Below are 24,663 nucleotides of genomic sequence, written 5' to 3'. Positions count from 1 at the left end.
CCCAATATCTTCCCTCACGTAATCTCGGATCCTCCCAAGACCTCCTACTCTCCTCCACACTTATTCGTTCCTCACACAACCGCCTCCAAGATTTCTCCCGAATATCCCCCATCCTCTGGAATTCCATGCCTCAACACATCCGATTATCCACCACCCTCGGCTCCTTCAGACGGAACCTGAAAACCCATCTCTTCAGGAAAGTCTACAGCCTGCAATAACCATTCTGCCGCCTCGCCATCGCCAGAGCCGCCGCCTCGCCCCTACCTTCTGCCTCTTCCCCACTATCCCATAGAATGTAAGTCCGTAAGGACAGGGTCCTCTCCCCTCTGTACCTGTCTGTCACTGTAAATTTGTTTACTGTAAACGATATCTATAACTCTGTATGTAACCCCCCTTCTCATGTACAGCACCATGGAATTAATGGTGCTATATAAATAAATAATAATAATAATGAACCAGCTGCAATTTTCTGCACGTAAAGGAATGGAGCGATAAATCTTCCTGCAGAACTTTTATTCTCAGAAAGATAGCAAAATGGGAATAGAAACGTTGAGGATGCACCATTAATTGCTATTCCATATTTCTAGGTTTCTTTTTTTACATCTTTGCAAAATCTTGAAACTTCTGTAGTAGATAAAAAAATAGCACAGTCCTCAGTCAATGATGCAATCCTGCCCAGGGCAGTAGCCAAGAAAATCCTCTGGGTATACAAAAGTGCAAACATGGAGAAAGCTCTTAGGGGTCCAAGTTATAATATTCGCTCCTTTATTCACCCATTTAGGTGCATGAATAAAACTCTGCATTGTTTTCAGTTAGACCATTTGAGTGTTGCCTCCATTTTTGCTCTTTTTTAAGGAAAATATTACTCAGGTGTTAGTTCTCTGGAACCCCAGAGCTGATGTTCCAGAGTTCTCCCACCAGTTTGGGTTACATTCCGATGACAATGCCATGGCGGCACATGTAACGTCATCACTGCTGGCAGATATACTAAGGCTGGTGAGAGACTGCCATAGCATTGTTGTTGCAGAGAAGGCAGGATGGATTTACCAGCTTTTTTTTTAATTACTTTTTTTTTTTAATTCAATTACTTTTTCTGCTGCCATTCTATAACCCCCTCTGCTAGTCACATTTTAGAACATAGCTACATAAATCACTCTGGAAATGCTTTGTTCAAATAATTAACTCATATTAAGCAGATTATTTATTTAGTAATTGGAGTTAGGAATTTTTAAACCTTGCCCGAGGATGAATCCTAAGTAGCCGATGATTAATAATGCACACACGAGGGCATGTTTTATAGCAATAGCAGCTCATGCATGATTGATTTATGAAGCCCAAATTATTTCTAACTGCTACATAGGATAAAATAATGCATTTATTTTGCAGATGAAAACTAGAGCAGCCATCCATATCACATGAAGGGCATTTACTTTAAATCCACGAGTATTACTATGTTCAGACTTAAAGGGGTTGTCCTAAACATTGTGAATTTCATACTTTATATCTAACTGATTCAATAATCTGATCACTTTTCTAATAGGCTTCAATTAAAAAATCCCTACCGTTTCCTCTATACTCTAATTTTTTGTCTCTGTGGGGGTTTTCTTTTTTTTACTTCCAATGGAAAGTAATAAGGGTCTGGGGCTGCATCACTCTTGCCTCCTCCTTTTCTGCCCTGAAACAAAGTATCAGGCCTCTCTGACCTTTCCCGGCGCCTGCGCACTGCAGTACTTTGCTCTGCCCTCAACAGAGTAGACAAAGTACGCCTGCGCCGGAGCCACAGCGTGAAGACAAGAAGAGGACATCATCGTAAGAAGATGGGAGGCCCCGGACCGGACCGTGGTGCCCATCGGACCAGAACAGAACCGGGACCGCCCCTGGGTGAGTATAATCTAACCTCTTTTTCTCATCTTTCAGGATACATCGGGGGCTTATATACAGCATTACAGAATGCCCCTGATGCTGGTGGGCTTAGCTCACCTTTGATTTTGGGGGTGACAGGTTCCCTTTAAGTTAGAAATCTTACTCCAGTCAATGGCCAGAGTAAGAATTCTGGAGTAAGGAATGCAACAGGTCATCATGAATTAGACAAGCTGTGGCATCACGCCACCATCACGTCCCAACTCTGCTTGTTTTGATGCAGCTGGGAGAAAATGTTAGAAAAACACAAAAAATTTTTTTCAAAAATTGTAACCTTTCAGAGCAATTTATGCCAGTATTCTGACAAAATTGCTTTGATCAATCACAGCCTATGCGACTGTGTCTTTGAAGGTCGATGATCAGTGTGAAAAAACTAGTTCAGTTCTTTTTTTTTAGATATACTGAACAAAAAAAAATGACAGAGACAATAAACAAAAATTCATAATCAATATTTAACATAAACACTGAAATAAACAATTGGTCATGTTCTGATGCCACATTCTCTTTAAACTGTTTAACCACTCTAAAAATATTAAAAAAGTTTTAGATAAATAAATGTTAAATTCTATAAGATTTTTCATATACATCCTACAAAGATATGGAGTATTAACCCCCCCCAAATCAAATAAAGCAAAAAATAGGTGTAGTCCATGCTATGGCCGTATTAGAACATTGCCTATCTTTTTGACTAGGGACTTGTCCGTCATTTTCACTAACCTCTATAGTTATCAATAAACCCTGAGCTACCCCCATAATTATGGCTGATATATACAGGGTGGGCCATTTATATGGATACACCTAAATAAAATGGGAATGGTTGGTGATATCAACTTCCTGTTTGTGGCACATTAGTATATGGGAGGGGGAAAACTTTTCAAGATGGGTTGTGACCATGGCGGCCATTTTGAAGTTGGCCATTTTGAATCCAACTTAATTTTTTCCAATGGGAAAAAATTGCTATCAGTGTGTCAAGAATGGGAGAAGAGGGTTGCATTTATAATCAAACACAATAGGCAGCACTTTGAACACATTTTATAAGTGGTCATAATCTTGTAAATAACTCATGAAAGAATAAAGTTACGTTAAAACCAAGCACACCATTATTTTTCTTGTGAAATTCTCAATAAGTTTGATGTGTCACATGACTCTCTTCCCATTGGAAAAGATAAAGTTGGATCCAAAATGGTCAACTTCAAAATGGCCACCATGGTCACCACCCATCTTGAAAAGTTTCCCCCCTCCCATATACTAATGTGCCACAAATAGGAAGTAGATATCACCAACCATTCCCATTTTATTTAGGTGTATCCATATAAATGGCCCACCCTGTATTATTGTCCTTGGTGATGCATTTTCTTTGTGTTCTCACCACAGACTTATTTGGCTTTACATATAGGTGTATACATTGTTCGTCCTTTCATAAATGTATTTTTTTTTATCTTGTTTGGAACTTGTAATAAAAAATGTATACTTTTACCTTCATATTTCCACAATGGACGGTCTGGGTTTTTTGTTTTGTTTGATTTTTGTGGATTAATACTCCATATCTTTGTAGGATCAATCTAGTTAGGCGTTCCCTAGTATTGAGAGACTGTGCTCTCTTTACATACCTATGGCTTTGGTGTTATGCAATTTCAAACTTTTCCATATATCTGGATATAAAATACCACTTAGAGGAGAAGTTCAGGAGGAAACTGCATGTTAACATATTAAATGGAATCTGTCAGTATGACAAACAATTCTAAGCCATCTTAGGTCATATGAAGCTTAATAAAATGATACCTTGATATCTACGATCTGATATTTCATTCCAGAAAAATCTTATAATCTTAATATGTAAATGATCTGTTAAGATCTATGGGCCGGATATAGATCTTCCTGAGAATCTGCCTCCAGAGCTTATTTATACTAGGGGGCGTTACCAAGGGGGCGTTACCAATGTGTAATGGCCACTCACTGTTCTCCTGATCTCACTGCAGAGCTGTGTGTGATTATAACTGACACATCTGCAGGTTCCTCTTTGAGCTTCAGCTTCCATCTCACAGGCAGCAAGTGTTGCTGTACAGCAGAGCTGTGAGAGCTGCAGCTGCTACCATGTTTGCTAATGAGACAAAGGTCAGGTCTACTGATCTGTGTTATTTACCTGTCTCACACTTATAACTCTCCTTTCAGTTAATATAAGCTTTGGAGGCAGATTCTTGTGGGGATCTATATTTGTCCCATAGATCTTAGTTATTTTATTTACACATTAAGAAAAATGTGGATTTTTCTGGGACAATACGCTGGATTGCCAATATCAAGGTATCATTCCATTCAGGTTCCTATGACCTGCATGCCCATATAGAAGGCTTCAGGAGGTTGATCCTACTGACAGATTCCCTTTAAATCCAATGATAACACAGGATTCAGGAAGCTCCCATGTTCCCTCTAGTGGAGACTGCAGACAGAAAGTTTACATGTGCAGCATATAAAGATTTTTAGCTGTGTACCAGAAACGCAAAGCACTATGAAGATATACTGAGAAATTAATTAATGAAGAATTTTGCACCTGAAAATGACATGATGATTTAAATAGGGAATTCATTCTTTTATTCCAAGCCTTACTGCTCCTGAGCTCTGAGCTTTTTTATTAGGTCTTTATTAAATGTAATTGTCCTAAAATACAGTCCCTTTCCACCACATACCAGATCATGAAAAATGTAATTTCTCCAGAAAATCAAAAATAATATTCCTGCAGTAAATGGAAAATTAATTACCATATGTAGAGCCCCTGACTACAATATTAAGACCGTCTTCTAGATCAGACAGACCCATCATATGTGACTTTGACATTTGTGCACTGGTTTTTCGTAGGGATATTTAAAGGTTAACCATACTTTCAAGTAGTTTTTCTAAATAAGCTGTCTTATATGTGTACAGGAATGGCCCCCTGAGGAAGCCGAGTTCTGGCGATACGTGTGGGAAAATCTCTTCCCTCATAGGGATTTCTGTATCTTTTACCCAGTATTTTGTCTATTCTGTTATTCTAAGTCCCTTTCTTCATTACATAGTGTTGCTCCTTATGTACATTGGATGCCGTATTACTCAGCCATTAATTTATTCTTTTATTCTTTGGTATATTGTTCCTCTGATCTTTTTACAATCAATACTGTACATATGTCTTTGATCTGTGATAACCAGCTCCTTATAAATTCTGTGGAATTTGGTATTTGTTTTTAATAGATGTTATATAGATATATACTTTGTATTGCCCTGTAAGTGTGTCCTGCCCTTCAATCATAGACTGGGACTGTTCTTATTATTGTGGCACTTTGGTTTATCTGTTTTAATTTATACTTAACTTTTTGTCGTTTTATGTATTTATACACTTTTTTCTATGAATTTTCAGTGAAAAAGAATAGATTTTACAGGGATGCACCTCTTTTTGCATAGTCTATCTTTTTTTTTCAATATTGGGCACAAGAATAACACATTTTCACCAGTTTTTCCTCTCTTCATGCTCTTTCTCTAATTTGCAATCCGCTGTAAACTGAGAGGAAGAGATGAGCTTCTGTGATCTCTCCCATTCACAGCACAGTATACATGGATAAATTCCCGTTCTTCATTATTTTTTTTTAGCACACAGAAACAAGCTGCAGCAGTATGGAGGAAATCAGGGGTCAGGATGTGAATCAGCTCTGGGGTGAGATGAGAGAGTTGTTAGAAAGCTGATCATGTTCTTTGTCTTTCTCCCTCTGCCTGTTTCTTCTTCTTGCTCCTCACTGGAGATGAACGAACCCAAACTGTAAAGTTCAGGGATCGTACCAGACACCTTTTGTCCGGTGCAGAACTCCAAACCCAGACTTCCCATGGAAGTCCATTTTAGTGTCCGGAGTTCAGATAGAGAGAGTGAGACTGTGGGGGTACTCTGCTTTCTTTTTTGCATCCCCCTTAGCCTTTACTGCAACTATTTTATAGCACTAAAGTTCAGGTCCCTATTAACTTTTATGGGGTTTGGGTTCAAGTTTGGGTAGAGTTTGGTACCCAAACCGAACTTTGGACTAAATTTCAGTCGAATCCGATGAACCCGAACATCCAAGGGTCCGCTCATCCCTAGTCGATTTGATGCAACGTTCAGAAGGTGGAAGGGAGACACAGAAGTGAGGAAGGAAGCAGATTTCTTTGATAAGATACATTATAAAGTTTATTATATTTTCCTGTACCATTGATTTATGCAATCTTTTTTGAAAATACGGTTCCTTTTTAGGTTCCACCCCGCAAACACGCAAAGGAGGGACCGAATTTGCTGGAACTGTGCCGTATTTAAAGATTGAGTACATTCCCAGCAAATTTAGGAAAATTGGTACATATGAGCAATTAATTTCACAATAATTTACTGTAAAGGGCAAATGGATTAGAATTAACCATGCAAAAGCGAGAAAAAATACATACAAGCAGCTGAAAAAAAAATGAGCTACTTCCCAGCATTAGCATGTATTATTCAAATACAATAAAGATTTATATATACTGTATAAAAAAAAAACCTGATATTGAACGGGTTAGCTTTAATACATTTTTTCTTTGTCGTAGGTGTTTTTTGGTGTGTTGGTTGGTGCCCTGAGTCTTGGTCAGGCATCGCCTTGCTTGCAGGCCTTCGCATCAGGACGAGGAGCAGCTACAAACATTTTTGAGACCATTGATAACGTAAGTTTACTTCTATCTGAGTAAAGAAAATCCGGAATAATTATTAAAATTCTCATAAAGATAGTCTGTCATAGAGAAGGTTCCTCTGACGCAGCAATGCACGACCGACCATAGAAGTATATGAAGCTGTCAAGCTTGGGTCAGGAGATGTCCCAAATTTTTTTTCCTTGTGGATTTGAACCATCGAAGCGTTTGACTATGTTCACATGGAGTGATTTTGCAGCATTTCATTTTGTAGCCTTTTTTCTTGGCAGTAAAAATACTGCTTTCAAAAAGCAGATTTTGCTATGTTTTTGCTGCGATTTTGCAGGTTTTTTTTGGGGGGGTGCATCACTTGTGTTGGTTTTTATTTAGTAAAAATGCAGCAAAATCCATTTGTTACTTTTTTCGGTGTTTTTACGTGCATTTATTTTTTGTCTCATGAATGGCTTAAAAATGCTGCGGAAGCTCTGAAAGAATTGATCTGCAACACATTTGAAAAAAGCCGCAGCGCTCAAATATAATCAGGAGACAAAAATAAACAAACGTGCATGACATTTCTGAAATTGCTGGTACTGTAAAATGCAGCTTGTTTTCTGCTGGGAAAAAAATGCAGCAAAAAGGCACTGCAAAAAATCTGCATGAGAAAACAGCATTTTTTTCCAAATCGTTTTTGCTGCGTTTTTAATGAAGTCAGATGACTGGGTAGAAAATGCATGTAAAAACACATCAAAAATGCACATTTTTTTAAGCAGCGTTTTTCCTGCCAACACTCTGGTTTCTGCTACAGAGAAATTTTCTTGACGTGTGCACAAACCGTTATAGGAAAACAAATGATGTAACATCTCTGTGTGGTTCTATGCAGGAGCCACAAATTGACTGCATGTCAGAAGAAGGATACAAACTGGACAAGGTCAAGGGAGAAATAGAATTTCATAACATTTCTTTCCATTACCCGTCTAGACCAGAAGTCAAGGTAAGATGTCTTGTCACATTCAATATTTCTAGTGCAGTTGTTTTGCATTCAAATGTTACTATTGAAAAAGAGCACTTATCATTCTGAGAATATTCAGAATAAGGTCGGCGTCACACTTGCGAGTGCAATGCGAGAAACTCGCGCATCAATACCCGGCACTCGGGACCGGAGCATTCAGCTGCATAGAAATACATGCAGGCCAACACTCCGGTCCTGAGTGCCAGCGGCAGTGCCGAGAATTGAGGTGAGAGACTTGCACGAGTTTTTTGCATTACACTCACATGTGTGACCCCGGCCTTACCCTTTGTGCGTGAGATAATTACTTACAAGGAGAAAATGTATATATGTATACCAGGAAGACTTCTCATCTACTGGAGTCTAGCAAGTAAGGGAAGAACAAAGCAGCCTTAAGGCCACCAGTCAATTTTTGTTCAACAAGAGAAAGATTGAAAATTTAAAATAGTAGTGGTGGTGTTGATAATGCCAAAGACCCGGGGTGGTTCACATGCTTTATAGTTTTGACCGGCTGCCCCTGATTTCAGACAAGCCCGATTTTGAACTACACTTTCGACAAGACCCGATATGACTGGATCCTGCGGTAGAGCAGGTAGCCATTACCTTCTTGCCCCACTATTCTCCATCCTGTAGGCCACAGGTTGCAGTAGACCTACGGCCAAGATGTTGTCGTCCCGGTGTAGGTGGAACAATTATGTCATTGCATTCAGCAGTCTGTTTGCAGGGGAGAAGACATTTCTGTCGCTCAGATTACATGAGGTTAAACTTCATTTTTTAGCAGGGTGGAGCACAAAGATGGCATTATTACTTTTGTGGCATCAGTACTTTTTTAAGTGAGAACTAAGGGGGCATTAATATTTTATAAAGAAGGCACTCAGGGGACATTATTTGTTTAAATAGGGCACTCAGAGCATCATTGCTGGGTTAAGCGGCATAATACTTGCCTTGCCCAGGTGCTGACAACCCACGCTATCTCACTGCCCACTGTGAAGACACATCGCCCATAGGTTTTCGACTGTAAATAAAAGGTATATCACTGATAGTTTTATTGTATACCTTTCTGTAAAGTACTACACTATTACATAGAGAAAAGTATGCTAGCATATATTGGGCTACCATGGGTCAAGAAGACACTTTTTTGACTTCCGTAAAGCAAAGGGAGTCCTATGGATGCGTATGGAGTTTTGAATGCGCCAACCATAGTGCAATGTGAATAAGAGCTTTTTTTGTCAGCCTTCATTAATGATTAATCACAGTAAGAATGTATACATTTTCTTTATTAACAGTGGTTCGTATTCATACAACACAAGCTTCTTATTTATGGCTCTGTATGAGAACATATGGCATCACAATAAGAGGCGCCAATTAATTCATAACATTTGTTTATTCTTAAAATAACTACTACAATATATCACAATTTTCTCAGATTTTAGACAAGGTAAACATGATTATTAAATCTGGAGAGACCACAGCATTTGTTGGACCCAGTGGAGCCGGAAAAAGTACAACAGTTCAACTCATTCAGCGCTTCTACGATCCCGATGAAGGCATGGTGAGTGCTGTTGTCCAAATAACGATGGGATAACTATATTGTCATAATGCTTCTTTGGCTTTTCTGTAAAGCGGTCTATTCCACTTTTCTCTAGTGGTGAGATTTTTTATACATAGTCATCACGGCATCTAGAAATTTGGTTTGGTTCTCAATAGGATTTGAACATTTCAGTAATTTGCTCTGATTGCCATGAGTATTAATTCAATAAAGTTGTGACATCTTTTTTTAAGTATCTGCTTTAATTTTTTTTTAAGTATCTGCTTTAATATTTTAGTTTCTTATAACTTTTAATTTTTTAATACCAACTTTTATTCTAATTCACATGAACAATGCAGTCATGTCATTTTAGAATTTTGCAATTTACACATGCAATTAAAAAGAATAGATCTGGACAATAATTAAAATGTCAAATGGTTGCATGTCCTTCTATCCCTCCTAGCTCCCTTTTCCCCTTTAAGTTTCTCATATACAGTACAGACCAAAAGTTTGGACACACCTTCTCATTTAAAGATTTTTCTGTATTTTCATGACTATGAAAATTGTAAATTCACACTGAAGGCATCAAAACTATGAATTAACACATGTGGAATTATATACTTAACAAAAAAGTGTAAAGCATCTGAAATTATGTCTTATATTTTAGGTTCTTCAAAGTAGCCACCTTTTGCTTTGATGACTGCTTTGCACACTTTTGGCATTCTCTTAATGAGCTTCAAGAGGTAGTCACCGGAAATGGTCTTCCAACAATCTTGAAGGAGTTCCCAGAGAGGCTTAGCACTTGTTGGTCCTTTTGCCTTCACTCTGCGGTCCAGCTCACCCCAAACCATCTCGATTGGGTTCAGGTCTGGTGACTGTGGAGGCCAGGTCATCTGGTGTAGCACCCCATCACTCTCCTTCTTGGTCAAATAGCCCTTACACAGCCTGGAGGTGTGTTTGGGGTCATTGTCCTTTTAACAGGGTCTACCAAGCTGGGGTACCTCTTTCAATACCACCCCATGTTTCAGGAGGTCCTCTCTGCTTTAGCTGGAGTCTGAATGAAGGATGCTGGCTGGAATTGCTTGGTTACATGGGCGCATATAAAAGATCACTACTTCTCCATGTATTTCCAGTCTGACAACACTTTACTCACAGGACACAGAATGTATCACACAGATACAGAGGGCAGGTCAATAGAAAAGCGGCAGGCCAGACATACATTACAATAGCCGCAGGTGGCCGGAGCCTGCCGATATTTACTGTGGGAATTACAAAGGTGGGGGGGGCGGACAAAAGGGGAATATCGTGTCCCCTCTGCTCAGGGGCGCAGCCTGTGGGCTGATGCATTAGGGACATGCATCTCACATGGAACCTATTATACATACATATAACTACACAACATATTCTGGGTGCTGAGTGGTTCCGTAACACGGCTGCCCTTTTCAGCTACGCGATCGGCATACACAGTCTGATCCTTAACGGATCGGTTTAGGGATGACCGAAGTTTATGTGGTTGATACAAGTTCCGTCGACTCAGTCCATCGGCATTACCGTTTTGTTTGCCAGGTCTGCTTCGCCTTGGTAGCAGTGTACAGCAGCCCGGCTGAAGGTAGCTGTTCCTGCCTTTGGCAGCTGGGAATGCTGAGTACGGTTGGGACATTGTCTTTGCAGGTGGCCCAGCTGACGGCAGGTGTGGCATCGCACCCCAGGGGGACTGTGGTAGGCCGGGTTTCTAGCTGGTCTCCCTACAATCTTCGGTGGTTTGAGGCCCACCAGGTCCATGGGCGGACCCCTAGTGACCATCTTTGATCTGGACAACTGAGGCCTCCTGGCATCATGATGTTCATCGGCCAGACGAGCGGCTTCCTCAAGAGTCGTTGGCCGCCTGTCCCGAAGCCATTCCTGTGTCTCGGGGGTTAGTCCATTAAAGAATCATTCTAACAAGAAGAGCTGGAGGACGTCCTCCTTAGTGGATGCTTGGCTCCCTTGTACCCACTGTAGCAGTGACCACCGTAATTTACAGGCCCATTCAGCGTTGGTATCGGTTACGCATTTTATAAGTCCGCGGAACTTTTGGCGTATGCCTCTGGTGTCAGCGCAAACCGGGCCAAGATCACTTCTTTGCTCCGCTCATAGTCCATACAGTCCTGATCAAGTACCGTGCGATAGGCGTCCGCTGCCCGGCCTGTCAGCTTGCTGGCCAGAATCTGAACCCGTTCCTCCGGCTTCACTTGATGAAGGGCACACTGCCGCTCAAAGTCCTGCAGAAAGCCATCAATGTCTTCCTCTGCCTCCCCCAACTGTCAGAAGGCATTATACTCGATCTTTTTGTGGCTTACTGTTGAAGGTACCTTGTCGAAGGCCAGAGCTCCCCCTGCTCGCTGACTCTCCTCTCTCTGCTCTGCCATCTCCATCTTAGCCAGCTCTATCCTGGTCCGCTCGGCCATCTTTTCCTTCAGATCAGTACGCACATCAGCCATCACCTCTCGTATGATCTTTACTGCAGGTTTTAGTCCTTAGAACGCCAGTCTGTTCTTTACCTCCCTCTGGAATTCAGTCTCCTCCATGTTCACATTGGGGGCGCTGCACTGTCGTGTTCCATGATGGCTGCTATCAAATCCGCTTTTGTTTTGTTGCTGGTTATCAACCCTCGGGCTTCCACCAGATCTTTTAATGTAGTCCTCTTTAACTTCTGGTAGTTGTTTTCCATTCATTCCTTTCCTCCTATAGAAGGGGTATCATATCCCACTGCTGCCACCAGTATAACGGGGTCTACCAAGCTGGGGTACCTCTTTCAGTACCACCCCATGTTTCAGGAGGTCCACTCTGCTTTGGCTGGAGAGTGAATGAAGGACGCTGGCTGGAATTGCTTGGTTGCATGGGCGCATATAAAAGATCACTGCTTCTCCATGTATTTCCAGTCTGACAACACTTTACTCACAGGACAGAGAATATATCACACAGATACAGAGGGCAGGCCAATAGAAAAGCGGCAGGCCAGACATACATTACAATAGCCGCAGGTGGCCGGAGCCTGACCATATTTACTGTGGGAATTACAAATGTGGGGGGCAGTCAAAAGGGGAATATCGTGTCCCCTCTGCCCAGGGGCGCAGCCTGTGGGCTGATGCATTAGGGACATGCATCTCACATGGAACCTATTATACATACATATAACTGCACAACATATTCTGGGGGCTGAGTGGTTCTGTAACACGTAACAGTCCTGTTGAAAAATAAATGATGGTCCAACTAAACGCAAACCGGATGGAATAGCATGCCACTGCAAGATTCTGTGGTAGCCATGCTGGTTCAGTATACCTTCAATTTTGAATAAATCCCCAACAGTGTCACCAGCAAAGCGCCCCCACACCATCACACCTCCTCCTCCATGCTTCACAGTGGGAACCAGGCATGTAGTGTCCATCCGTTCACCTTTTCTGCATCACACAAAGACACCGTGGTTGAAACCAAAGATCTCAAATTTGGACTCATCAGACCTAAGCACATATTTCCACTGGTCTAATGTCCATTCCTTGTGTTCTTTAGCCCAAACAAGTCTCTTCTGCTTGTTGACTGTCCTTAGCAGTGGTTTTCTAGCAGCTATTTTACCATGAAGGCCTGCTGCACAAAGTCTCCTCATAACAGTTGTTGTAGAGATGTGTCTGCTGCTAGAACTCTGTGTGGCATTGACCTGGTCTCTAATCTGAGCTGCTGTTAACCTGCGATTTCTGAGGCTGGTGACTTGGATAAACTTATCCTCAGAAGCAGAGGTGACTCTTGGTCTTCCTTTCCTGGGGTGGTCCTCATGTGAGCCAGTTTCTTTGTAGCTCTTGATGGTTTTTGCAACTGCACTTCGGGACACTTTCAAAGTTTTCCCAATTTTTCAGTCTGACTGACCTTCATTTCTTAAAGTAATGATGGCCACTCGTTTTTCTTTACTTAGCTGCTTTTTTCTTGCCATAATACAAATTCTAACAGTCTATTCAGTAGGACTATCAGCTGTGTATCCACCAGACTTCTGCACAACACAACTGATGGTCCAGCCCCATTTGTAAGGCAAGAAATTCCACTTATTAAACCTGACAGGGCACACGTGTGAAGTGAAAGCCATTTCCGGTAACTACCTCTTGAAGCTCATCAAGAGAATGCCAAGACTGTGCAAAGCAGTCATCAAAGCAAAGGTGGCTACTTTAAAGAACCTAGTATATAAGACATATTTTCAGTTGTTTCACACTTTTTTGTTAAGTATATAATTCCACATGTGTTAATTCATAGTTTTGATGCCTTCAGTGTGAATTTACAATTTTCATAGTCATGAAAATACAGAAAAATCTTTAAATGAGAAACTTTTGGTCTGTACTGTACATACTTGCCAACTTTTCACATACTCATCTAGAAAGAAAATATTCTCCTTATAACCCTGCTGTCTTCTGCAGCCCAAAACCCTTTACATTTTTCCATGCCCATGTACAGTTATTGTCGAAAGTGTTGGCATCCTTTAAAGGGACACTGTCACCTGAATTTGGAGGGAACAATCTTCAGCCATGGAGGCGGGGTTTTGGGGTTTTTGATTCACCCTTTCCTTACCCGCTGGCTGCATGCTGGCTACAATATTGGATTGAAGTTCATTCTCTGTCCTCCATAGTACATGCCTGTGCAAGGCAAGATTGCCTTGTGCAGGCATGTACTACGGAGGACAGAGAATGAATTTCAATCCAATATTGCAGCCAGCATGCAGCCAGCGGGTAAGGAAAGGGTGAATCAAAAACCCCAAAACCCCGCCTCCATGGCTGAAGATTGTTCCATCCAAATTCAGGTGACAGTGTCCCTTTAAATTGTTTCAGAAAACGATGTATTTTTCCCAGAAAATTATTGCAATTGCAAATATTTTGTTATACACTTGTTTATTTCATTTGTGCGTATTGGAGCAACAGAAAAAAACTGAAAAAAAAGCAAATTGGACGTTAGAGATGGTGCAAATTGATTCACAGAATCCAGACCAGTGGAAATATCAGTCATTTGTGGCTGATAGACAGAAGCCCAAGAGAACTGTCTCCTACCTGCCAGCATCTACAGCTGTTCCTTTGATGATTAGCCGGCCTGGCACAACATCACATGTGCGTCATGTTGCAATAATGACATTTTTGCCAGGCTGGCTAATCAAAAGAGGAGTTGGAGATGCCGTCAGGTAGCTGATGTTTCAGAGGGCTCCCGTCTCACGGGCACAGATTACTGATATAGCCCCTAGACCGAATCTTTAGTCAAGATTGTACCATATCGATAAATATACAAGAGCGGCAGCTTGAGTCTACTGGTCATCTTGGTAAGTTTTGGCCTCTCCTTGAATCCAATAGGTGACCTTGGATGGACATGACATACGCTCACTAAACATTCAGTGGCTGCGCTCTCTAATTGGAATTGTGGAGCAAGAGCCGGTCCTTTTTGCTACAACTATTGCAGAAAACATCCGCTTCGGTAAGGACAGTGCAACTATGGATGATATCATCAAAGCAGCAAAAGAAGCCAATGCCTACAACTTCATCATGGACTTACCACAGGTTAGGCTTGTTTTCAACAAATTTCATTAAAATAGAAAAAGAATTTAGCAAAGCATTGGAAACACACTCCATACAACTAAAAGACTTATAATAGATGGGAAATACTGTAAAATCGTCATGATCTGTCTCTGTTTATGCTACTCGACATATGGGTTCTCTAGTTTGAGTAGCAGAAAAGCTACTTGTGATGGCCTTACAGAAAGTTTACTACATCTTCATCTTTGCTTCTATTGTCTATTGTATTCTTTTAGGGCCAAGATGTAGACCATCGCATTGGTCACCATTGATAGGTTATTTAAAGGGATTTTATGATATTTAAGGAGTGATTACTTTGCTCATTGCAAATCAGCTCCATACAAGTGAATGTGGGATTTCGACCCTTAAGACCATCGACCAGACACACTGTCCTACATTTTGTTTTCGCTGTCCTTGGCACTGTAGAAAATGGGCACGACCACTCTAACATGTGCAAACCTGGGAAACAATGAAGGGGATACAGCGATTGGGAGTGCCATGACCTGTTAAATCCTCTGATCAGTTGGGAATGCTTGGAGTGAGATAATCAATATCAAGATAATACCCATTAACTTTAACTTTCACAGTAATTTGGTCCAAAGGCACGACCTTCATGAAATAAATACATCAGAATTACTTGCCTACTACTAATCCAGAGCTGCCTTTCTATTGCTCCCTGCCAGCATGTGATCTTCTGCTTGACAAGCTCATGGGCTCGACTACACTGTAGAAGAATGTGACTCTAAGTAGAGAACAAAGACAGGGAGGTAGTAGAACCATGGGAAGTGCTTTGGCATGCCCAGAGCACTTAAGCCTAATTTGCAATTGAACTTAAACACCTATCTTTTCATCATCAGGAAGCAAACGATTGCAGAAATAAAGGTATGGATGGAATTGTCTTTCAGAGAGCAATTTGACAATATATTGTAGATAGTTTGGAGTGGCTCCTGGTGATAGATTCCCTTTAATATGAACCTATCACCAGAAAAAAATGCTATGCTAATAGTGTTCTACTACTGGCCAGAGCCTGCACGTAGCTGAACACTGTGGGGAGAAAATTAACTTTACTCTCCCCAGAAGCATTTCCTATTTCAGTCACGGGGCGGCACCAGCGATGGTTCAGTCACCGCTCTGCATATACAAAGCAGCGTTTGTAACCGCACACCCGGCCCTGAAACATGAAAATAGGAGTTAGGACTTCCGATTAATGTACTTGCTCAATTTGTAGAACATAGGGTCCATCCACATCTTGTATAGGTGACAGTTCAACATCTGGAACTGACTGGAACTAATCATTTTTCAGAATCGACAGCCATAACTTGTGGCTGATCATTGTTTGGACCTTGCAGGTGATAGCTGTTTGGTGAGGAATATTTCTTCTTTCTCCAAATCTGATATCTCATTGATATCTGACTCATGGAGCTGAATATTCTTTTGGATGGTAGCTACTCAGATAAGGAGCATTCGAGTGTTTGTGATTTACGTAAGAGCGGTCCACGAGTCTACCCATCTGATGGAATTTAGAATGGCTCACTAACCAAATTTGGTGTTTTCTCCACTAGTACTGGTGACAGACTAATGATAGGGATTATGGTTGCTCAGTGTTGATTTTTAGGTTGCCTCTTCGTAGACTTCTTGAGTTTTGTTTTTTTCCCCCCATTTGATACATCTTCCTGTTATCTCTCAGATTTATTATTGGAGGCTTTGAATTTATCTTAACTTCTTGTAGTCATGCCAATTTCACCTATTAAACTTTTCCTTTGAAATTTGTCTCCTTACATTAACAGCACTCTGATTTTCACACTTACTAGATTCCTCCTTCCTAGTCTTATCCTTCCCAGTTAGTTCCTTTTTTTATTTCTTTATCCCTTGTGATATTGCGGTATCTTTATCTTCCTCACTTTCTACAAGTGTTGTACTTTCTTAGAGCTATCATCATTGCTTTCATGATCTATTTTGTTTTGCGCTTTGCTACATTTACCACCCTGGCGTGAAGCATATCCTTAATAAACCTCTCCTTGTGTTGTGTAACATGTTTAATATGTGATCACAGTTATACACATTGCATAAGTTCACGTGATGAACAACACTGGGATTGTAGGAACAGTAGAACGCTAACATTGATTACATTACACACTGTTAGGATTCACAATTTTAGACGCCTTGTTAAATGATACTGTATAAATGTCTTGGACAACAGCATTAACCAGAAGGTTCTACGTTTTCAAGGATGATACTCCTCTGCGCCATGGCACCATCTTTTCTGCCTCTGCCTTCAGACTGTGCCTCATAAAAAGAAATGTAAACTCTACTAATTATAAATTAATTATAATCCCTCGTTGGCAGTAGTAAATGTTACTCAATTGATGAAGTCAGAGATGGATACTTTATTTTTGAGTTTCTGTTTTATTCTTATTGAAAAGCTATAACATCATTTTAAACAAGTCTTAGTAGTAGTCAGCAATACATTTTTTCTTTGCAGGCCATTCAGTTTATGGCATGGACATTTATGTATAATATACCGTACATCCTAGGATAAGACAAGTTATTGAGATGGTGGAATTGATGGTTAAATATGGCTTAGAAATAGGCGTAATGACAGGCTAAGTAGGTATTTGCTCATTTTCTGGAACTGACGACCCATCACCATCTTGTGTAGGTGACAGTTCACTGTGTGGTGTTGATTGGAAATGATCAGGTTCCGGATCTTGGAGCTCATCATTGATCAAAACTTGAGCTTCATTAATTTCATGACCTTGTAGCTGGTCACTGTCAAGAACTTGTGGCTCAACACTGTCCAGATCTTGAAGCTCATCACCATCCATCTGCTTGATATCTGACTCTTGGGGCTGTTGAATGTTTTCAGTTGACAGCTGTTCAGTTTCTGAAAATGTATCCTCACCAGCTGCATTCTGGGACTCTCCATGTGATGGTTCATCTGATGGAATTGGTGATGGTTCACTATTCAAATCTGGGGTTTGCTCACCTGGTACAGGTAACAGGTTATTTGGGGTAACTGATAGTTGCTCAGAAATTTGGACATGCAATGATTCTTTAGGCTCATCTTCATGGCTTTCTTGACTATTGCTTTCATTTCCCTCATGGGATTTATCTTCTTCTGAACTATCAGATTTATTTTTGGTGGCTTTATATTTTTTATTCTTGTGTTCTCCTTCATTTTTTCCTCTGTTGCTCTTATTTGTTTCTACTTTTTGTATATTAAACTTCTCTTTTGAAGCATGTCTCTTCTCTTTTACAGTCTGAATTTCTTCTGAACTAGAGTCCTGTTTTTCTCTCTTTTTTTGTGCAATCGCTACTTTCCTATTTTCTTCATCTATTGCATGTTTTGCCTTTTCATCGTTACATCCTCCATTTTTGCTGTGTTTATGTTTATGTGCTTTATCTACCCACTCTCCTTCTTGCTGCCCCTCACTCTCCTCTTGCCTCAGACTTCCCTTATGGAAATATTGCCATTCCCTTTCTCCTTGTTCCTGCCCTTCTCTCTCTCTTTGCTTCTGCCCCTCTTTTTCTCCTGTTCTGTGTCCTTTCCTTTCTCCTTGCTTTTGCCCTTCCCTTTCTCCTGACTCATGTCCTTCCCTTTCTCCTAGCTTCAAACTTTTCTTATTTAAATTGTACCCTTTCCTTTCTCCTTGCTTCTGCTCTTTTCTTTCTCCTTTCCTCTGTTCTTCCCTTTCTTCTGGCTTCAAACTTCTCTTATGTAAATTGTGCCCTTTCTTTTCCCCTTGCTTCTGCCCTTTTCTTTCCCCTGACTTCTGTCCATCCCTTTCTCCTGTCTTTTGCCCTTCCTCTTTTCCTGGATTCTGGCCTTCCCTTTCTCCTAGCTTCAGACTTCTGTTGTAATGGGAATGTTGCTCTACATTTTCTCTTGATGTCTGTCTTATGCTTTTATCTGGCTGGGGAATATTTTTTTCTCCATTTCTATTATTTGGTGCATGCTTATTATTATTCTCTTGAGTCCTCGTACAGTTCTTCTCCTTTCTCAATTTCTGTACTTCATTAATTTTCGCTGATGATTTATCCCCTTTATTCTCATGACTGGAACTTTCTTTTCTCTCATTTTCAAACACTTTATTTACTTCCCTTATTATTCTGGTATTATTTCTAGTAATTTTTACCTGTTTATCGTGCCTTTCTTTCACTCTTTTTTCCCTTTGTTTGTCATCATTTCCTCTTTGTCTATTTTCCTCTGCACTCTCACGTTGTTGTTTTCCATGTTTTGCACATCTCTTTTTCTCTTCTTTCTCCTGCCCTTGTTCTCCATGTTTTGCATGTCTATTTTCCTCTGCTCTCTGCTTCCCCTGTTCTCCATGCTTTGCGTGTCTGTTTTGAAGGTCTCTTTGAAGGTCATTGTTAGTTGCTTCCCGTTTTACCTTTTCTATGTTTTCATCATTATTCTTTGTCGTGTCCCTACTAGTTTTTCCTACATTCTTAGTTTCCTGTTCTTTCTTTTCCACTGAATGCATTTTTTTCTTTTCGCATGACATGTTCTCTTTGTTTCCTTCTTTTTGCCATTCTTCTGAATGTCTGCTCTTCTTTTCACACCCCTTTCTACACTTTCCTTCTTCACATTGATGTTTTATATTGTCATATTCCTTAACTTTCTCATTCCCTTCTTCTTGTACAGATTGATTTTCACTAACTTTCCTTCTATCCCTTTTACTGTCATTTTTATCTTCTTTCTTTTTCTCACTTATCGGTAGAGCTTGCTCTTCCTCAGAGCTATCTTCATGTCTTTGCTTCCTTTCATGAAGATCTCTTTTGTTTCTAGCCTTTTCCCATCTATTACCCGGGTATATACCATGTCCTGTATTTAGTTGTTGTTTAAGATTTTCATTTGGCTTCCATAGTTTGGTTTGGCTTCTTTTCTCCTGTATCGTGGCAGATAGTTTTCCTAGTTTCTTCAGAGCCAAAGCTGAAAACAGAAAGTGCAAGTTCTTATTAGTTATCACAGTGGTCTCACGACAGCCAGCCACAGTTCCCAAAAAGCTAAAACCATAGGATTCTTCCCATTTCCTACTGTGATAGTTTTCTACTCAATACTTCCTCCACTGGTGGGTTTATAGATCAAAGGCCAGTAAAAGAAATAACCTACTCCTAACAAATATATCAAACTGTTCTGGAGGAGACTTCTGCATGATATGAACAATTTAACACTGACCACTTCTGCCAAGGTAAAAACATGGTGCCCCAAGACAACATGATATTGTCTGAACTTTTACCCATTCCTATTGGACCGGAGAAGTTTCATCAAAGAGATGGATTCCACCCTGTAACTCTCCTTGTATTTGGCAGTGGTGGTGGCTCTGATCAATAAAATGTGTCTCTATTTTGGTACTCAAAACTTAAAAAGAAAACAAGAAGACGTAGTAATGCTAGCAAAAGTCTTATGAGCTAAGTTATATATGTCAACATTTCCTTATTAGCAGTTTGTCCATATGATCGCCAGTCTGACCACCAGTACAGTACATGCTATCATGTGTAGATAAATGGTCGTTTTCTGAAAACCTCCTGAGTAAAACTGTAGTTTAATATCATCATTATTAAATCTTTCCCTGCAGTTCTCAGACACCTCCTCTACCCACAAAGCTTTACCCTCCTTTTTTCGCTATCCCCTCGAGCAGCTAAAGATATACTTTCTGCATTATATAGCAGAGTAATGATAAAATAGATGAGTTATACAACTCCTCTGATTCACACGGATTATACTATCTGTGAGTTCTGTGTGCTGAATCTCTGCTCTATTCTCAATCTATAAGATGCAATTTTACAGTGTTACTGCTCGCCTTCTGCTTGTAAAAGCTGTCAGGGAGGAAGCTTTCGCAAGCACTAGGCAGTGGAGACAAGCAGCACATGAATTGTACTGCTGCTCTGCCATATGAGGCAATGGACAGCTGTTCTATGTGACTGATTTATCAGTGCTGCTATTAGGACTTAGAGTAGGGCAAGTGCAGTGAATACGAAGTTGGAGCAACAACTAATGTTTGCAAGTTATATTTTATTTCCTTCCAGATATATTGTCATTTCTCTATTGGGCTGAAGCTGACATTTTTTGCAAATGGGACGACTTTATCTATTGTCAAATTGATTGTCACTTTGTAGCAGTCTTTCAATAACTGTTGATAGATTGCTACTTTATATGCTTGTTTCTGTGTGTCCATTTCTCCTCAGCAGCTATTGCAAATGTGACATCCAGGAGCATGATCTGGTTAACACTTTTGCAAAAATGACAAAAAAAAATCAGAAAACTACCCATATTAACTAACTGTTGTTATCATTCTTATGTTTTGTGCTAGTCTACTGCGTTCTAAAAGAAACATTGTGAAACAGTAGGTCATACTCTATTCCGTGGAATGGTAATACCCAGTTTCTAGCCTTTCACCATCTACTACCCTGGTATATACCATGTCCTGTATTTTGTTGTATAAGATTTTTATTTGGCTTCGATAGTTTCGTTTGGTTTCCTTTCTCCTGTATCGTGGCAGGCAGTTTTCCTAGTTTATTCAGAGCCAAAGCTGAAAACAGAAAGTGTGAGTTTTTTTTAACATTTAGATAACTTTATTTTTATTTTTTTCACATTTGAGTGATTAAAATATGGAAGTAGGCAATCATTATCTACTTGCGTAAAGTTACGTCTTAGGTGGGTTTCACTGAGATAGGTTATCACACTGCCTGACTGCGGTGCTCTATCACAAGGGATCATCAATAGTTGTGTGAATATCTGCCTAAGCTTTTATTATTATCAATATATCAATACAACATATCAACATCAGGTGACAATTATCATCATTTGATGATTCTTACCTTGGAAATCAAGTATACATCTGAACCCACAGTGGAGTTCACAGCAAATATGGTCGGCCTTGCAATCTGCATCTGTAGAACAAGGTGCGGAGGAGCATGGGTCTGTCCAGTTTGGTTGTTTTTGCTTGACTTTGTCATAAAGAGAGGTGTCATTTCTTTTAAAAAATTCAGGACACTTGTTATATTTTTCCTCTTCTGTTTGGGCTCCTGCATAAATGATGCATTGAAATTACCATATACAACTCCAGTATCCTTTTATACATTTCACACTCTATTTGGGAAACCTTTTGGGTTGATAGAGACAATTTTAAATCAAGACAGATAAAAATCGGGTCCACTAGAGAACACTATGTTTAATCGTAATTTTCTTACTTTTAAGATTTTTTTTTGAGTTTATCAAAAATATTCCCAGGACCCTCCTCTTCTTGGCTCTGGCATGTTGGCAATTGACTACTGCCCCTGGACCAGGGTCTTGCAAATTTTTTTGATCATCTATATTAATGATTGATCTTAACATCATAAGTCACAGTCAATATTTTTTGATGGGACCTCTGTATAACTGCTTTAATAAAATTATGGTAGCCACCCAAAAATATATTAACCACAGTGGGACCAAAATAGGGTTATCAGTTATCACAGTGGCCAGTACAAGAAATAACCTACTCCTAACAAATATATCAAACTGTTCTGGAGGAGACTTCTGCATGATACCAACAATTTAACACTGACCACTTCTGCCAAGGTAAAAACATGGTGCCCCAAGACAACATGATATTGTCTGAACTTTTACCCATTCCTATTGGACCGGAGAAGTTTCATCAAAGAGATGGATTCCACCCTGTAACTCTCCTTGTATTTGGTAGTGGTGGTGGCTCTGATCAATAAAATGTGTCTCTATTTTGGTACTCAAAACTTAAAAAGAAAACAAGAAGACACAGTAATGCTAGCAAAAGTGTTATGAGCTAAGTTATAAATGTCAACATTTCATTATTAGCAGTTTGTCCATATGATCGCCAGTCTGACCACCAGTACAGTACATGCTATCATGTGTAGATAAAGGGTCGTTCTCTGGAAACCTCCTGAGTAAAACGGTAGTTTAATATCATCATTATTAAATCTTTCCCTGCAGTTCTCAGACACCTCCTCTACCCACAAAGCTTTACCCTCCTTTTTTGGCTATCCCCTCGAGCAGCTAAAGAAATAACTCCTCTGACTCACATGGATTATACTATCTGTGAATTCTGTGTGCAGAATCTCTGCTCTATCCTCTATCTATGAGACGCAGTTTTACAGTGTACTTGCTCGCCTTCTGCTTGTAAAAGCTGTCAGGGAGGAAGCTTTCACAAGCACTAGGCAGTGGAGACAGGTGGCACATAAAATGCTCCGCCATATGAGACAATGGACAGCAGTTCTATGTGACTGATTGATTGGTGCTGCTATTAGATAGGACTTACAGTAGGGCAATTGCAGTGAATAAGAAGTTGGAGCAATAACTAGTGTTTGCAAGTTATATTTTCTTTCCTTGCAGATATATTGTCATTTCTCTATTGGGACAAAGCTACCATTTTTTGCAAATAGAAAAACCTTATCTATTGCCATATTGATTGTTACTTTGTAGCAGTCTCTCCGTAACTGTTGATAGATTATTTGCTACTTTATAAGGTTGTTTTGTGTGTCCGTATCTTACTAGAAGCTATTGCAAATGTGACACCCAGGAGCATGATCTGGTTAACACTTTTGTAAAAATGGCTACAAAAAACAACAACAAAGTACCCATTTTAATTAACTGTAGTATCATTCTAACGTTTTATATTAGCTTCCTGTATTCTAAAAGAAAAATTCTGAAACAATAGGCCATACTCTATTGTATGGAATGGTAATGCCCAGTTGTCAATTAATGTATACATTTCCAGTAGGAATAGTAAATTAATATCCCAACATATGGTAGTTTGAAAAGATGTATTGTACCGGAATTATTTTGCAAGGAATATAAAAAATTACAAAACAGAAATGTCCTTATTTCTTTAAAGGGAACCTGTCACCTGAATTTGGCGGGACTGGTTTTGGGTCATATGGGCGGAGTTTTCGGGTGTTTGATTCACCCTTTCCTTACCCGCTGGCTGCATGCTGGCTGCAATATTGGATTGAAGTTCATTCTCTGTCCTCCATAGTACACACCTGCACAAGGCAAGATTGCTTTGCGCAGGCGTGTACTATGGAGGACAGAGAATGAACTTCAATCCAATATTGCAGCCAGCATGCAGCCAGCGGGTAAGGAAAGGGTGAATCAAACACCCGAAAACTCCGCCCATCTGACCCAAAACCAGTCCCGCCAAATTCGGGTGACAGAGTCCCTTTAAAATAAAGAAATTTAGACAAAAAAGTGTCTAAAGACGTGCAAAATATATTATCCAGCATGAGTCACTGTGATATACTTGGCAATATTTTGGACTGTTTAGATAGAATTAGGACATCAGATTGAATCTATACCACCTGGAAGTGCTGACATGTTCCCATGGCCATGAGACTAATCATTTATATTGACAGGTGTATCCCTGTACAGATGCATAGAGACAATTGTCAGATTAGGGGAATAGTGAAAACTTTCAGCACTTGTATGATTTTTGATCGGCATCCACTAAAAGTTGAAATATATCAATACCTAAAAATTCCATACTGCCAATGGAATATGGTCTTGAAAGAAAATGAAAGCACAATCAGTGGGTACTTACTATCTGGGAGTACTGCCGCTGCCACTGCTCCAAGCAGGAGGAAGAAGAGAAGAAGCTTCATACTTGCTGACCCAAGACTGCTCGGCCTATGTGGATATAATTCTTCACAAAGGAGAACTTATCATCTACCTGATATATCCGTCTGATATTTGCACGGCTATTTATACAAGGCCAGGACCAATGAGCTTTACCTAGTATAATCAGACCCCATAATTAGAGAATTATTCCAGTTCACTGAAAGCTGTGATTACTAATTGTTAATAGGAACACCTTTGTTCTATGGACATTTATGTCATTCTATTGATAACTCACATTTCATGTTTTGTTGTCTTAATGTAACTGTTGGCTGTTGACCATGAAAACATTCAGACATTCTGTGTTCTTATAATCATGGTATGGATTCCTATATTAATGTATGTATGGAAACAGGAA

At 40.0% G+C, this 24,663-nt stretch overlaps 2 protein-coding genes across 3 annotated transcripts in view; one reads left to right on the top strand and one right to left on the bottom strand.

Annotated features, from left to right (window-relative positions):
• LOC138646079 (bile salt export pump-like) overlaps positions 1–24,663 on the top strand; it is a 78,141-nt gene that overhangs the window by 28,224 nt on the left and 25,254 nt on the right. Inside the window, exons 12-15 of the mRNA XM_069735548.1 lie at positions 6,490–6,603; positions 7,448–7,558; positions 9,000–9,125; positions 14,459–14,662. Of these exons, the coding sequence (XP_069591649.1) occupies positions 6,490–6,603; positions 7,448–7,558; positions 9,000–9,125; positions 14,459–14,662 (555 nt within the window). The remainder of the gene's footprint in view (positions 1–6,489; positions 6,604–7,447; positions 7,559–8,999; positions 9,126–14,458; positions 14,663–24,663) is intronic.
• On the bottom strand, positions 17,198–24,340 carry LOC138644552 (glutamic acid-rich protein-like). 2 transcript variants are annotated; one of them, XM_069733082.1, is made up of 4 exons: positions 24,232–24,340; positions 21,500–21,706; positions 21,100–21,210; positions 17,198–19,610 (listed from the first exon to the last, which is right to left on the bottom strand). In XM_069733082.1, the coding sequence occupies exons 1-4, from the start codon at positions 24,290–24,292 to the stop codon at positions 17,281–17,283; spliced, it is 2,709 nt and encodes a 902-aa protein (XP_069589183.1). In that variant the 5' UTR covers positions 24,293–24,340; the 3' UTR covers positions 17,198–17,280. The 2 variants fall into 2 exon arrangements, with proteins under 2 accessions (XP_069589183.1, XP_069589184.1); XM_069733083.1 differs by lacking the exon at positions 21,100–21,210.

This window comes from Ranitomeya imitator, chromosome 7 (genome assembly GCF_032444005.1).
Source record: "Ranitomeya imitator isolate aRanImi1 chromosome 7, aRanImi1.pri, whole genome shotgun sequence".
NCBI lineage: Eukaryota > Metazoa > Chordata > Amphibia > Anura > Dendrobatidae > Ranitomeya > Ranitomeya imitator.
Note: the sequence above shows the minus strand (reverse complement) of the source record. Positions and strands in the feature narration are given on the sequence as shown.

Excerpts from the sequence above, each read along its gene's own strand:
- LOC138644552 (XM_069733082.1), bottom strand. The coding sequence starts at position 24,292 with ATGAAGCTTCTTCTCTTCTTCCTCCTGCTTGGAGCAGTGGCAGCGGCA. Across the intron at positions 21,211-21,499 it reads ATGTATACTTGATTTCCAAG|CTTTGGCTCTGAATAAACTA; the intron begins GTAAGAATCATC and ends TTCTGTTTTCAG. Across the intron at positions 19,611-21,099 it reads ACAACAAAATACAGGACATG|CTTTGGCTCTGAAGAAACTA; the intron begins GTATATACCAGG and ends TTCTGTTTTCAG.